This window comes from Mya arenaria, chromosome 3 (assembly GCF_026914265.1).
Source record: "Mya arenaria isolate MELC-2E11 chromosome 3, ASM2691426v1".
Taxonomy (NCBI): domain Eukaryota; kingdom Metazoa; phylum Mollusca; class Bivalvia; order Myida; family Myidae; genus Mya; species Mya arenaria.
In genome coordinates, this window is record NC_069124.1 from 39,080,347 (window position 1) to 39,097,018 (window position 16,672).

The 16,672-nt window shown below is 36.6% G+C and overlaps 1 protein-coding gene across 3 annotated transcripts in view; it reads right to left on the reverse strand.

Annotated features, from left to right (window-relative positions):
• The window catches only part of LOC128227979 (calnexin-like), a 50,922-nt gene that overhangs the window by 12,258 nt on the left and 21,992 nt on the right, over positions 1–16,672 (reverse strand). For 2 of the 3 annotated variants that reach the window (XM_052938981.1, XM_052938983.1), the window contains exons 11-14: positions 9,404–9,594; positions 6,638–6,753; positions 4,293–4,367; positions 2,613–2,759 (exon numbers count right to left, since the gene is read on the reverse strand). In XM_052938981.1, the coding sequence (XP_052794941.1) occupies positions 2,613–2,759; positions 4,293–4,367; positions 6,638–6,753; positions 9,404–9,594 (529 nt within the window). Of the gene's footprint in view, positions 1–435; positions 565–2,612; positions 2,760–4,292; positions 4,368–6,637; positions 6,754–9,403; positions 9,595–16,672 lie in introns of all 3 variants that reach the window. The other variant, XM_052938982.1, reaches the window with a different exon arrangement.

The window sequence follows — 16,672 nt, forward strand, 5'->3', positions numbered from 1 at the left end:
GAGGCAAATGTCTGAGCAAAAAGCAATATTTACAACTGTACAATAGACTGAAGTTAAAGGCTCTCATTCCCGATTTCAAGATTAATCCAAAACTTTAGAACCCCTGATCGTTTTAAAAGTAGACTTAATGAAGATTTGGTAAAAGCAGATCACATATATTCAGAACTTTTGCTTATGAATCCATTTTGCAAGACGACTTTTTGATTCTTTCAAATATGCAAAACATTGAATCTTCACATTTACCCAAAAATATCAATAACATTATGCCTAGCAAAATGGAGTCATATCAGTATATACAACATCACAACATTGGGCAGCCACCATGCAGATGAAGCGCTGACCGACAGAGTGACCTGGAGTGGTCAATAATGGTTGCAGATTGACCAGGAGTGGTCAAAAGAGGCCACCACTGACCAGTGTCCAGTCGTTCCTCACCTTGTCCTTAGATATACAGCAGTAGGCCACTAGGAGGACCACAGGTAGAACGACGACAACCAGGAACACAGCCCAGAGCCAGGGCCGGTCCTGGGTCACGTCTAGTATACCCTGGACCAGGGCTGATGTCTAGACAGTAAGTATCAAATTGAGTTAATTTTTTTTAAAAATTTTATCATGATGTATAAAAACAGTCGTGACAAGTCAACTATGATTTCATTTAACTGAGAACTATTATTTTACCTCTTGTCACATCAGCAGTCAGAACATTTTAATTCTTATAAATTACTCAAGATTTAGGGAAATATTGAAAATTGAGCACAGCTGAAAACAAGGAAAGAATAAGTTGGCTGTCAGGTTCCATCCCTTCATTGCTGAAACAAAGATTTTGTGAAGTACAATCAATATTTACAAAGTAACAAATCATTCTTTGACAAAAATTCGGATAATAATACTACAATCAAATGATATACAAAATGTTAAAACTTTTAAAAGAATTAGACAAAAGAGCTGCCATAGCCAATGCCATCACCTTTCCTACACCTACCCCATGACAGTACCTCAATGTTCACACTAGGTAGACAACTAAACCTAGGTAATGAGAGTACCTCTATGTTCACACTAGGCAGGCAACAACACCTAGGCAATGACAGAACCTCAATATTCACACTAGGCAGACAACTACACATAGGCTATGACAGTACCTCAATGTTCACATGAGGCAGAAAACTACACCTAGACTATGACAGTACCTCAATGTTCACATAAGGCAGACAACTACACCTAGGCTATTACAGTACCTCAATTTTCACACTAGGCAGACAACTATACCAAGGCTATTACAGTACCTCAATGTTCACATGAGGCGGACAACTACATACACGTAGACTATGACAGTACCTCAATGTTCACATGAGGCAGACAACTACACCTAGGCTAATACAGTACCTCAATGTTCACATGAGGCAGACAACTACACGTACGCTATGACAGTACCTCAATGTTCACACTAGGCAGACAACTACACCTAAGCTTTGGCAGTACCTCTATGTTCACACTAGGCAGGCAACTACACCTAGATTATGAGAGTACCTCAGGGAGGCAACTACACCTAGCACCTAGGCTATTAGAGTACCTCAATGTTCACACTAGGCAGACAACTACACCTAGGTTATGACTAGGGCTGCCACAATACGCCAAGAACGTATCGCGGTATAATGCGATACAAGAGCAGCGTATCGGGATACGTACCGCGATATTTTTGTTTTTTAATAATATTGTTTCGAATTGGAACATTTTTTATTCAAAACAGCAAACTGCTTAAACAATTCATAGATATGATGATATCATATGTTGACTAGAACATATCTAACTTAAAACAAATGAACCAAACACAACAATAAAACCATCACGGAGTTCAAAACTTCTATATCATTTCAGTCTTTAACTTTGGACTAGAAATATGTAAACAATTAACACTAAGACCACACATAGTAATTAGACTGTCTCAAGTCCTTCGTTACTTAGTCACATTTCTGACAGTTTTTCTTACAAAAGAGTAACATGTCTACAAGATCTGAAGCTAGGCAAGATCTCTGGGCGGTAACTATATCTCCCGCTGTGCTGAACACGCGTTTGGATGGTACTGACGTCGCTGGGATGCAAAGCCGAGCTTTAAATAGATTGGCAAGTAAAGGATAGTAGAAGCAATGCTCCTTCCATCAAACAAGAGGATCCATTTCAATTTTTATTGGTTGGACCATTTTGTAAACAATATCGATCCACAGACCCGGGTTTTAGGGATATTGCAAGCGCCTACATGACTGGAACAGGAAGAAATCGATTATTGAATCTGCAAACGTCAATTTTTTCATAATCAAAATTATGAAAAGACCGATAAGTTTTGAAAATTGAATTTTAATGGAAAAAACCGGTACGCTAATGTTGTACCGCGGTACGAATTATTTTTGCTTCGTACCGCGATATACCGGTATACCAGTATATGGTGGCAGCCCTAGTAATGACAGTATCTTATGTTCACACTAGGCAGACAACTACACCTAGGCTATGACAGTACCTTTTTTAAATACAGATGAGCTTATATCATATTCAAAAACTGAAAGTACTCAATAAGTCATTGCTTTCTGAAAGAAGACAAAAATAACATCTACACTTACACCTCCGCTTGAGTAAAGCTCAGCATTATTTTTCTTCTCCCATGTCTGTTGTAGCCAGGTTGTGTGTTCCTCACGATCGTCTGTGATGATGAAATTGTCAAACACAATCTCATCTGTCATTGACCATAGTTCTAGACCCAAGGCATTCTGTATATCGAAAAAATAGTGTTTACAAGACCAGAGCTATACAATTTCTAATTATAACTTAAATGACAAACTTTGATTGAATTTCATTGTATTTTACCTTTTTGCTGACAGCTAATAATTGACTTTCATTTGACAGACATTTTTGAAACTTAACTTTATTCAGATATTTGCTTTTTTCAATGGTGCGACAGATAGATGGATAAAATGATGCCTATCAATACCATATTAGTTTAAACATACATTATTAAACTAAAGTACACATTTCAATATAATTACAGTTGAACACTGTCAATCCGAAATCGTAGGGACCCAAAAAAAAATTTCGGAATAGCGATATTTCGAATTAACAATTTTCGGAAAATGACAGCGTTCGCAAATTATAGATGACGTGAAATACTTTGTGGTGAAGATTGCAGTGTCGGTTACACGTGACCAATACGATACGTTTGAGTGATCTTTCGTATACAAAAATATTTGATGATTTATTGTTTAATAAATGACAAATAATTTGTTATTATACTTCTTTATTTAAACAACATAAAACATTTAAAACAAAATGACAGCACATGTAAGCATTCAGAACATGGCACAATTTATAAATAATAAAAATAAACATGTTTAAATAGCACTGAAAATAAACATTTACTAAGTATCGTTCGGTTAATTTTTTATAGAATGATGTCATGTCTCGCTGCACTCCGTTGACTGCGATGATGTGTTTCTTAGTTACGTATCCGTCCAGTTTGTTAATAAAGTCGTACACTACATCACCCAAAATAAATCACTCATTTTCTGACATCGATGTTTGTAACATACGTACACGTGCTCTATTTCATTCTTTAACAAGCACTAATTGTGCTCCATTGCCACCTCAAACAGATGCCCGAGTGCTTTCGCAGTATGGTGTCAAAAACTATGATCAGATCGAGTTCGAAATAAGAATTGATAAATAGGTGTGAAGTACCTAATCCGGACCATATTTTTCACTACGGAACAGCGATTATTTCGGAAAAGCGATTTCGGATTAAAGATTAAAAATTTAGTTAAAGAAGGAGTAGAATAGGGACCGAAAAATAATTTCGGAATAGTGATAATTTCGGATGAATGGTGTTCGGAATAGCGATGTTCAACTGTACATATTCAGTAACTAGGACCTGTACGGTAGAAATAAATTAATACATTCTTCTCCATATATATCTATGGTACACTTAACATTAACAGCAGGAATTATTTAGAAAACAAACCCTGTACAGGCTCAATATAAAAACATATAACAAGCTAAGAGGGAGATGTTGGTAATGTGAGTCATCATTTGGTCCATTTGGTGCTGTTTATATGGAAAAATACCAGCAATACTGTAGACCACTTTAAAACCAAAGATGTTTTTTTTTCCATTGATCTCACAAGTTACAAATTTAGAAGATATGCAAGAACAAGTATTAATCATGTTTTTCTGTTATAAATGGTAAATCTGACCCTCTGCCAACCTCGTTACCAGCTACAGGGAGGGCAAGACCACCGCTCAATACTTACAATGGGTGTCATCTTGTATGGTTCATTATCCTCAAACCAGTGGGGGTTGGAGATCCTTCTTGGCTTCCATTCACCCTAAAAACACAAAACAGAATACATGTTAGTCAGTTGACATTAATACCAATCTAAGTCTTCATGCATACTGCTAGTCATGACAATGAAGAAACAAGAGCTGTCACAGTATGTGACGAATGCCCCCGAATGTGACATTGACCTATGAACAAGGTCAGTACATGAAAAGATGATCTTGCCTTTACGTGTTCCATTGTGAACAAACACCTAAAAGTGACCTTGACCTTAGAGGTAAAGACACGGGTCATGCACGCGACACGTTGTCTTGGTATGTCAAACACATGTGGCAAGTTATTTTAAAATCTGTCCATACAAGGAAAGTTACAGCCCGGACACGAGTTAATGAGCTGGACACACGGACGGACAGACGGTGCGATTTTAATATGCCCACCTTCGGGGGCATAATAATATGCCCACCTTCGGGGCTATAAAAACTGCCCAAATTTTTTCGAAATAACTTGCAAGTGAAAAGTTTAAGTATCATATTTTATTTAGCCAAGTTAATTTCTTAAACTTTATTTTATAAACTAAAACACAGTTTATCATGATTGTATTTAAAATAATTTTCATGAAAAGCCTTAAATTATCTCGAAGGAGAAAATAAAAGGAGAATTACGCAATTTATACAAAATCAAAAGCAGTGGTATATAGCTAGATCCTGTTATAAGTGAATTTTAAAGTGTTCATTAAGTGGTTGCACATACACCCATTTTCTATGAAAAGGCAGAAATTGTAATACAATGTGCTGGTAGAAGGTAAATTGTTGTGGCATTATTCGAACCGATGGATGGATTGGAACCGCTACCTAGAAACCATAAATAGATTTGTAGTCCTGTGCTTAACAGCATAGGCTAAAAGTTTCAAGTGGAGGTTTTCAATAGGGGTGTGCTACCATACTATACATGATAGGATTATGGTTCATTGCCATCTATATATATATACCAAATTTTATTTCAATCGTATCAGTAGTTTCAAAGTTATTGCCCAAACAAGCACCAGTTATGAAAAATGGTTAAGGGGAGATAACTCAAAAGGTATGTATGATAGGATTAAGGTTCTTGTGCACTGCACTTGCACTTCCTCTCAATGCCATCTATCTATATATCAAGTTTTATTTCAATCCCATCAGATGTATTGAAGTTATGGCCCGAACAAGCACCAATTCTGAAAAATGGGCTAGGGGCGATAATTTTATACATTACCGTATTTTCTCGACTATAAGACGGGGAAATTGGGTCCCGATTTTTACCCCCAAGTAGGGGACCCGTCTTATAAGCGAGTCGATAAAATATTAAAAAAAGATTCAAGTCAAAATCAGTTAAATTTTACATAGGGTATTCATCTATCCAGTCTATCGTCTGCTGATATAAGTATGGGGCAATTAAGTAAACAACAACACGAAATCTTTTCACCGTGCTCTGACGTCACACAGTGTACCGTTATTTCTGCATTTTTTCTCATGGCGCGTGTCAGTATAATTAGTTTGACAGATATATCAAATCAATAAATTGGAATCTTAATATGATGTAGGTACCTAACTGTCAATTTGATTAGGTAAACAAATGACAATGCGAATATGAATCCTTTATGTTCGTCGCCAATCAAGGGACAATATTGCCTAAAGCATTATTGCTAAACAAACACCTATTCATGCCTCGGCTTTTCGCAGTTATGTTATTGAAGCCATTTATTTTGCCGAAGAACTTCATTGGTGTCTTCAAAAAAAAACAAAAAAAAACAAGCATATGTTGTTATTGATTAATTATTACAATTTCGATAAGTAACGACCTGTCCTGCAAACTTAAGTACTCATTTTTAACCTACCTCCAAATAGAGAGCTCACAGTTGACCGCCATTTTCTTTGAGTAAAACAAAAACAGTTACCGCAAAAGTCGATAATTGTCCGTTGAGCTTGAACATTTTTACACATTAGGAAGAATTTTAGCATTTTAGATTTGCTTAAAAATTGACCCCGTCTTATAAGCGAGTCGAAACAAAAAGCACCAGATTTCATGGGCAAAGTTAGGGGGCCGTCATATAAGCGAATCGCCTTATAGTCGAGAAAATACGGTAGCATGATAGGATTATGTACTGCACTTCCTCTTATTGCCATCTATCTGTATACAAATTTTTATTTCAATCGTATCAGTAGTTTTGAAGTTATTCTCTGGACAAGAGTGTGAGGCAACGAAGGATGGACAGACAGACAAAGCGGCAACTGTATGCTCTCCCTTCAGGAAGCATAACAATTGAGACTTTTTGGAGTCCCCTACCTGGTAGTTGGGGTTGTCAATCATTGGTGGCCTCCACTTGCCCTTGTACAGGGGGTTAGGGATGTTGGGACGGTTCCATTCTCCACACCCTGGGGCATTCTGACACTCAGGATTCTCTGCAAGGGAATCAATGAAATATTGAGATATCTCTGTTTAAATTCATGACATTTGGTAGGCCATGTTCTTTCTATTTCAACTACATTTAAACACCGTTAATCCGAACGTCATTTAACCGAAGAAATTATCACTATTTGGAAAAAAAAAATTGTTCCTGATTTCAATTCTTCATAGTTGAATTAAAATTCATATAAATATTCTGTAAGCGCTATTCTGAAATTAGTGTTATTATGAAGTCAAAATTACGGTTATGATTTGTTATTTCACACCTTTTTATCAACCGTTGAAGCACACAGGCATTGGCTTAAGGTGGTATTGAAGGACAATTACAATTAGCCCATGTTAAAGAATGACATTGAGCACGTGGATGTAACAAACATCAATGTCAACAACTTTTAGTTTTTACCTGTCACAATGTCCTGTGAAGAAAGTTTTCACATTGTCTGAAATGTAACTAATTTTTTTCCAGCGTTCGACACTAACGGGAGTCCGGTAGTCCGAGACTCCTAAAATTCGGCTCGGACTACCGGATTTTCCGTCTAGGCAGTCCGTCGGACTCCTTCATTTCAAAATCCAATTGTACACAAATCGTATCCGAAGGTTAAAAGTATCCGAAAGCTCATATGTAATTATTTTGCGACTCGTCAAATCGTTATCATTTAGACGCTCTTTAAAGTAGTATGTGACGTCATAGACCGGTATTCATGTATCTTTTAATGTTTGTAATATGGTAACTTAATCGATAAAACCCGTCAAACGGTGTTTACAAAAAATATTCCTCGTTGATTTTAGATGTAAACAATGTTTATGTCAACGGTAAAATGGATTTCGCCACCGGCAGCGAAAAATAAAAGAACTGAAAAAGATAAAAAGATAAAGAGTTTGTAATTTATAGAGAAAGGAAATTCAGCAAGCATGGTTAAAACAATTGTCTTGGCTGATGTTTGAACTGACATCTGTATATGAGTACCTGACCGTAGGGAGCTTTGTCACTGTGCGCTCTAACGTGCGATTGAAAGCCATCAAAAAACTTTTAAGGGCCATGATAATATTATAAGCTAAGAAAATGCAAAAAAGGGAAAAAATAATTAAGTTAATCACCAGCTGACTGCTTGTTAATTCAGCTGAACAAAGCTATCTTTGACAGGTAGTGCATTCTGTTTATGGATGCTGAACATTATTCAGAAATAAGGACAGTCCTACACAGACTATGTCACCATGTACCAAGCTTATATTGCAAAGTCTGTTAGCATTGGCACAACATATAAGGCACGTCAGTGTCTCATTGCACTGATTGCAGATGAATGTTCCAATTAAACAAAATTCAGTATTTGATAATGCCCTGTTCAATTCCCTTATATCTGATGGCTCCACAGCCGCTTCACAAGAGGCCAAGGTTCTATATGCTAGATCGTCAGTTCATGGCAATTTTTTCAAGTCATATTAGAATCTATTAGATAAATAGTTTCAGTCATGTTCATGTTATTTTAATAAAACAATTAAAATATAACTTGATTGTGCTCTCAGAATACAAATCTCTAGTTTGCCCTTCAGAAATGAAATACCAAAGGCTCTGTGAAATCATTGAATAAACAGTGCTCCAGCCAGGGGGTAGGTCAGAAATGACACTTTTGATGTGAATTAAATTAGCCTTTATGGGACACTTGCAAGGGCCAGTACACAACTTTTTATGTAATGTGATGTAACTTCTTTCAGTACTTACAGTTTGTTACCTCAGCTGTTAACTTTAAGTATGTACATTTATAACTCATTCCTGGACATTGACTGGCAAACAAAAGGGCACAGCAGGGTGTAGTAAAATGGCAGCCGGGTACTTGAAAAGGGCAGCGGGTGTCGCAACCTGTTATTTAGGGCTAGCTGGAGCATTGAGTCAATAAATTTGAATAAATGTTGTAATTATCCTGGACTCCTTAATTTTATGCCGGACTCCTTGATTTTGGAATTAAGGAGTCTGGTGGACTCCTTCTCTAAAAGTCTTAGTGTCAAACACTGTTTTCCCTTTCCATATAATTTTAAATTTATCTTTAACCATTGGACTCATAAATTGTCTAGAGTCTAAGGACTCCCGAGTATAAAACAGTTTGTGTTTTACATGCAGGGATGATAAAATACTGTAGTATTTACCTGAAATTATATTTAAGGGATATTATGACAGGACGCTTTTCTGACGTCCTGTATCATCATTCAAGATCATGTAGCCGTCAAGACGGATGCAAGTTTAAACACCAACCAAGCCGTGAAACAGGTTTTCACAAAGCGTCCTATTGTATTATTCCTTTTAGCATATGCCTCTTTTGATTATAAGCATGTTTAAACGCACTGCTTTTAGCTTAGACCAAAACGAACTGCACTTCGATTTTACATGACAATGCTCGGAAATTCCATGTCGGAAATGACATCATTAATGATTAATTGCATTTTATTGAATATAATCACAAATCAGCAATAAAATACATTCCAAGTCATTTCTTTACGAAATATAGTACGTTCCTAAAAAAATATGTTATATGGAAAAGGAAATTGATACGCATATAATAAAAGGACTTTTTAGTCTAAGTAATAAATATTCTATTTGGTCGTAATACGATATTGAACATTAACTTGATATAAGACTTGTTAAAAACTGACCAATAAGTGGAGCCTCCCACTCGCCATCCATCTCCTCATCCCAGTCGTCTGGTTTAGCTGCATCCGGGTCGGGAATAAGGGGCTGTTCATCATCAAGCCAACCATCAGGCTTCACCGCACTTTCATCAGGAATCTCTATTGGCTGGTCTTCATCCCAGTCTTCCGGCTTGGAGGCATCTGGGTCAGGGATTCTGGAGAGGAAAACAAGTGTAAAGTTATTAGTCATCTGGGTCAGGATTCTGGAGAAGAAAACAAGTGTATATTTATAAGCCATCTGGGTCAGGATTCTGGAAAGGAAACCAAGTGTATATTTATTAGCCATCTGGGTCAGGATTCTGGAGAGGAAACCAAGTGTATAGTTATTAGCCATCTGGGTCAGGATTCTGGAGAAGAAAACAAGTGTATATTTATTAGCCATCTGGGACAGGATTCAGGAGAGGAAAACAAGTGTATAGTTATAAGCCATCTTGGTCAGGATTCAGGGGAGGAAAACAAGTGTCTAGTTGTTAGCCATCTGTGTCGTGATTCTGGAGAGGAAAACAAGTGTATAGTTATTAGCCATCTGGGTCGGGATTCTGGAAAGGAAAACAAGTGTATAGTTCTTAGCCATCTGGGTCGGGATTCTGGAGAGGAAAACAACAAGTGTATAGTTCTTAGCCATCTGGGTCAGGTTCTGGAGAGGAAAACAAGTGTATAATTATTAGCCATCTGGGTCGGGATTCTGGAGAAGAAAACAAGTGTATAGTTCTTAGCCATCTGAGTCGGGATTCTGGGTCGGGATTCTGGAGAGGAAAACAAGCGTATAGTTCTTAGCCATCTGAGTCGGGATTCTGGGGAGGAAAACAAGTGTATAGTTCTTAGCCATCTGGGTCGGGATTCTGGAGAGGAAAACAAGTGTATATTTATTAGCCATCTTGGTCGGGATTCAGGAGAGGAAAACAAGTGTATAGTTAACAGTCATCTGGGTTGGAGGAAACTCTTGAGGAAATCTTAGGGTCAAGTTTCAGGAATCAAACTAAGTGGCACTGTTTTGGTTGATCCTCGTCCCAGTTTTCAGGATTACAGGCAACAGATCTTTGTGAAAAAGAATTGCTCAAGTTATCTGGTACATGGGTTATCAGCTCATTTGCTGAGCTGTAATATTAATATTACTATTTTTTTCTTTTTGAGAGCTAAAACTGATCAAACATTACAATCTCCTGCTAACAGCAACAACAAAGATCTATCTTTGGCAACAACTGGTCATGTTCTACTCCTACAAGTGTGTCTCTTTTATATGAAACAAGAGATGTTTGTCAAACATTATGCCCCCCCCTGAGCGCCATGTTGTCAGGATTATATGGACAATTGAATGACATATCAGTGCTCCATCTAGCCGGTTTTTCAATGGCGCAGCGCCCGTGCCCCTTTTCTTGCTGCCCTGCCCCCTTATTGAGTAGTGCCCTTTTCACAAATGCTCTATTAGCGCCAATAATCCCTTTAGTGCCCTTTTTACTTTATGAAAGATTGGCAGCCCTTAATCCGCTGTCATATTTGAGACAAATTACGTAATACTTATAATTATAGTGTTCTCACTAGGTGTCACCATGCCCCCATTGACTGCTTAAAATATGTCGTACTGCCCTTTCATCTTCCCATGTGCCTTGTCCAAGTAATATGACAGCTTATTGTGTGTTTGTGTGGTGAGCAGACAACCTGTGTATTCATAATCGGTCATCTTCTAATCCAATAATAAGAAGAGCCAAATAGGTTACATCGGCAGGAAGCGGAGCTATTGAATGTCAGCCAATCAGAATATACATAGAGAACTCGTTCATTCAATGATGACAGTTCGTAAAATGTGACAGACAATGCAAGGGTTGGTGAAAAATGGTGTCAAGCACAATTAAATCTTTTAAAATAATTGTTAATTGTATTGTTCAGACGAGACTCACCATCTTAAACATTGTTGATTTGAAGCAGACAGTCAATGCCGATTTGTAAACATAAAAAAGGTAGTTCTACTTTTTCAGTAAATGTTTTGAAAGTTTGTTTTTAAAATATTCATGATGAAAATTTCTTTGTAACCCACAAAAACATGTTGATGCTTGATGTAGCATTTACCTATCAGGTCAACGACCATTTCAAATTCGCCAAAACCGCCATTTTTTCAGAACAAATTTCGGAGTCATTTAATCAATGTTCTATGTTTTTTAAGTGATTTTTTAAGCAAGGGCAATGATTTTTATTGTCATTTTACCATAAATGACTGGGTATAAGACGATAGGGGGTATTAGACGCAGACAAAAAAAAAAAAATCCGTGAAAAATTTGAGAAAAAAAACGTATAATCTATGTTTTGGGTTAAAGGACGCATAGAAAATATGTCAAAAACGTCTGTCAATTTAGGCCACCATGTTTGTTGACAGTGACGAAAAAAAATAAATCGTGAAAATGGCGATGGTTATCTTTAAAACCATACAATGATAATGCAAAATGTGTTTCATTTTAATTCGTTTTATGTTAGGAAAGGCGCTTAAAAGAATTGATTGTGACCATTTGTTTCTGGATAGCACTGAAAGGTGCCTTTTATGAAAATATGTAAGATTTCTTTTTGACAGTATATCGTAAACGATAACCTGTCAAGAGTTAGTTATGCATAAACCTTATATTGTACGGGTTTGTTCTCAAAATGTCAACACCTACAGAAAAGAATAAAGTTCGCGTAAATGTGTGAAAAAAACAAGACCATTATCGCATCAATTTGTAGTATTGGTATGTTAAACAGAACAAAAGGTAATGGGAGTTTTTCACACCTTATCATACAACTGACAAAAAATATTTTGACGTTGCGAAACTTTGCTTGTATGCATGTTTAAATATTGTTCAATTTAATTTATTATTCAAAATAATATTGAATAACTTTAATCAAAAATATTTTTGTTTAAATTATTAACGTCTTATGATATACCGTATCCCGATCTTCAACTGCCGTTTTAACCCGTATTTACTCGATCAATATGACGCGAGTAACATCCCTTTCTACATAAAACTAAACAAACTCTCGGCTTGAAATCGGCCTCAGAAAAAAAGTTCAAAAAATTGTTACTGGGTATTATACGCAGGCATTTTTTTATATCAAATTCTGAGGGGAAAAAGTGTGTCTAATACCCAGTCATTTACGGTATTCTAAAACGTCAGCATATCAAACATTATTTTACCAAAGACAATACAATAACAGCCAGGCTGCATGTAAGATTCGTACCCAATCCCGATCGTACCAAAATAAGATTCGTCCCCTACAGATCTGTTTTTTTTTGTGTATTTATTTATTTGATTGCTTCAAATGTTTAAATGCCTTTGATTTTTCTTCATTTTACATGATATTTAGGAGAAATGTATGACATTGCACTAAAGAAGACTCCAGACAAGTACAATCATACTACCACAGACAAAAAGACAAATTTTAATTTTGATATTCAAACACACCCTTCTAGAAAAAAACAAACATTTTGTTCAAGTCTGTAAATCATGGAAAATGATTTAACCCTTTAGCACATAGACTAGTGGCCAGATTACACCTCCCAGTCAATAGCCAACTTACTGATAAGCAGTCCTTATCTGCATAGGTATTTTCAGGATATTTGAAAATGAGAAAATGAATACAGCAGTATGACCTTAAAATCAATATAACTCCAAATAATTGTTTCCAAATCTTTTTTTATGTGAATACATTTTTATAGATAATTAAATTATCTAATGAATGGTGTCAATAATGAAATATAAAATTATTTTATTTCATCTGTGAATGCATTTTCAAGATGGAATTGTAACATTTCTTTGAAATGTCATAATTGCATTAAATCAAAGGGTAATAAAATGCTGAGATCGATCTAAATTTTATTACCCCTATCATAAAAAAGACCCATATGGATTAAAAAGCCGACAATTGATGTTCTTGTGTATAATACACAATAATGTGGCAGGAATATCCGGTGTCATCCAGCTGAGAGATCCAGTCCAGAGTGTCTGTTTAACTTTATTACCCCCTCATAAAATTCTTTACAAAAAGAAAGCCGAGAAATGTTTTCAAAGTAATGAATAAAAAGATCTAGAGCATGAAACGCTTGCACAAATGTGTTTACTTGACCTATTTTACGACCGGAACCATGCTGGCCATCAATTAGCTCAGCAGAAAATTTACTCATCATTTTCTCGGCTACTTATTGTTTCTATTGTTTGTAACACAAAATATTATCTTCAAATAATTATAATCTTTATTGATTTTAATGGTTAATTCAACTGATATAATATATTCAATGATTTACGCATCACTGTTTTTGGGGAAATTCCATACTGTACAGTACTGCTATTCCTCGAGGATTTATTACGTCACAGTGGGATCTCACACCTGTGATTGGCAGTATAAATAATAACCTTCAAGTTTTAGCAGACGACATTTTCGAGGGAAAATCAATACACAAAAGGTTAAGCTTTAGCTTTATAAACATCCGGGATATTGTTTACAAAAAGAAAGATGCAAAATTGAAGTATTGAAATGACCCTATTGAAATATGCGGGAGATGCGTTTACATCCAGTAGTGTATAGGGTCGGTCAGATGCTTTTACATCTGCTAATGAGCTATGTCGGCCTATCTCGTATACATGCGCTAAAGGGTTAAATGGAGTTAAAAAACAAAACAAATTCTAGGGGGAGACCCCCCAAAACCCCCCTTGTAACAGGGGTGGACCCCTCCCACAACCACCCCCAATCGCCCCATACACGACTCATGTAGCATGTCCTTTTCAAAACTCCACCCTGCCCTTTTCAAATCCTGGCTGGAGCACTGAATATGCTTGGACCGAAATGACAGCTGATTTGTCACTGACATTGGATGCCGCTGAGGCAGTTTTAAAATTATGACCATTCAAAGTGTGAGAATAGAGTGTGTTATGACCATGACCTTTGACTACAAAATCCAAAGGAGTCATCAGCTGGTCACCAAAAACCTAAATGTCAAGTTTGAGGGCCATCGGTGCAGGCATTGTCAAGTTATCACACAGACAAGCTTTTCTTCTATCAAGGTTACCATGACCTTTGACCAGATGACCCCTAAAATCATAAGGGGTCATCTACAGGTCAAACGAAACCCTAAGTCAAGTTTGAGGGCCATGGCTGCAGGCATTGTTGAGTTATCCCTCGAACAACATTTTCGCATTCAAGGTCAATGTAACCTTGACCATTGATCCGATGACTACTTAAATCAATAAGGGTCATCAACTGGTCAGGCCCAACTTCCATGTCAAGTTTATTGATTATAGGTCCAGGCATTGTCGAGATATCACTGGGAGAAGATTTGTTAACTTTTTTGCGTTAAATGTTACTGTGACCTTGACCATTGGCCCGCTGACCCCCAAAGTCAATAGGGGTCATCTACTGGTCAGGCCCAACCTTCATGTCAAGTTTGATGACCATAGGTCCAGGAATTGTTGAGTTTGCTTTCAAGGTCACTGTGACCTTGACCCCAAAAATCAATAGGGGTCATCTACTGGTCAGGCCCAACCTTCATGTCAAGTTTGTTGACCATACATCCAGGAATTGTTGAGTTGGACAAGCTCTACCAACAGACCGACCAACCTACCTACCTACCGATTGACTGACATGTGCAAAGCAATATACCCCTCTTCTTTGAAGGGGGGCATAAATATGCCTACTTGAACCAAGCTGAATATGATTTAAAGAAAAACATTTCTGTTCCATATCATAATTACATCAAAGACACTAGTCAGACACATACTCAAGAGTCAAGCAAAAAATTATCTTATGAACATTTATTTTGCAATGAAAAGTTGCCATGCAATACTCTAGTCATTTAAAATAAAATTTGGATCATCATGTCAACTTGTGCCAATTTTAACCAATGAAACATACATGTTACAACAGTTATGTGTTACAACTGAGTGACAAAGCCATAAATATGTTTTCCACAGCCATTGTCAAGTTGTGAATTTACTCTACCAGATCTGAATTACAACACAGCGCTAAGTCTATGCCGTACTCAACGACTGGTGTCAGAGCCTAACTAAGAAACAAAGAATTTTAGGACAGTAAAAAAAAGCTTTATTGCCTTGAAATTTTCTATTCCAACACTGAACTGTGCCATAAAAATCGCTTTTAAATCAATAAAATTAAATTTTAACATCAGGAAATTTCAGAGCAAGTCTGGCCAGCTATTTTCCGGCAGAGGGCTTTCGAGTTTGTGCTTATTTCGATCACTGCCAATATGATGCTGTGACACACAAATCTGACGAAAATGCTGAACATTTACCCACTAAACCAAGTCAGGACTTAAATAAGCTTGTTTTACATGTTATGTTCAAGTCATCCATCTTCTTTCCATTTTCATACAAGTCTCAATGGCTCAAAAACAAACTGATATTGTATCTACTTTGTAAAATAGTCTGTTACAACTCAGTGACAAAGTCTTGGCGGATTTTTTTCATAGGCATTGTCAAAGTGTAAATCTACTCTACCAGACATAATTACAACACAGATGCAAGTCTATGCCATACTCAACTTCTGGTGTACATGTTTCACTAGGAAATGTCAAGCATTTAAAAGCTTTGTATTTCAATGAACAACTAAAAACTTGTTTCATAGGTAAGAATTTTACAACTGAGTGAGGAGACAATAAATACATAGTTGTCATATTCATGGTCAAGTTGTTAATTTACTCTTCAAGATGTCCTTGCTGTATTCAATGCTTGGCATCAAACTTAACTAAGGGCTATTCCATTTAAACATATAACCCAGGGGGGGGGGGGGGGACGGCAATTTTTTTAATCATATATGGTAGGGTGTCTTTTTCACTAATTTGCATCTGTAGGTGGTTGCCAAATTGTGAAATTTGCTTCTGATTGGGGATATCGAAATTTAAATTGCATATGACGTAAGGGTGAAAATCCCTTCAGACCAATCGAACAGTTAATTCGTGTTACCTCCCTTGAATTGTTTATTCTTTGCGGAATACTTCTGGGTTTTTTTCATTGATAGCAACTTCTCTATACCTTAATCCTTTGCGTCATAGGAACTTCCGGTTTCTTTCCGGGTTGAAATGAATTCTAATAACAGCGCTAAAATCGGATTAATTATCATCCCAGGTTTGTTATGAATTATATTTTCTCATATATATGGCATTTCAATGGGTTTATAATACATCATAGAGATATGATATGCATAACATAAGATATAAATCGCTTGACACACTACCTAGACAGGAGGTTGTGGTGG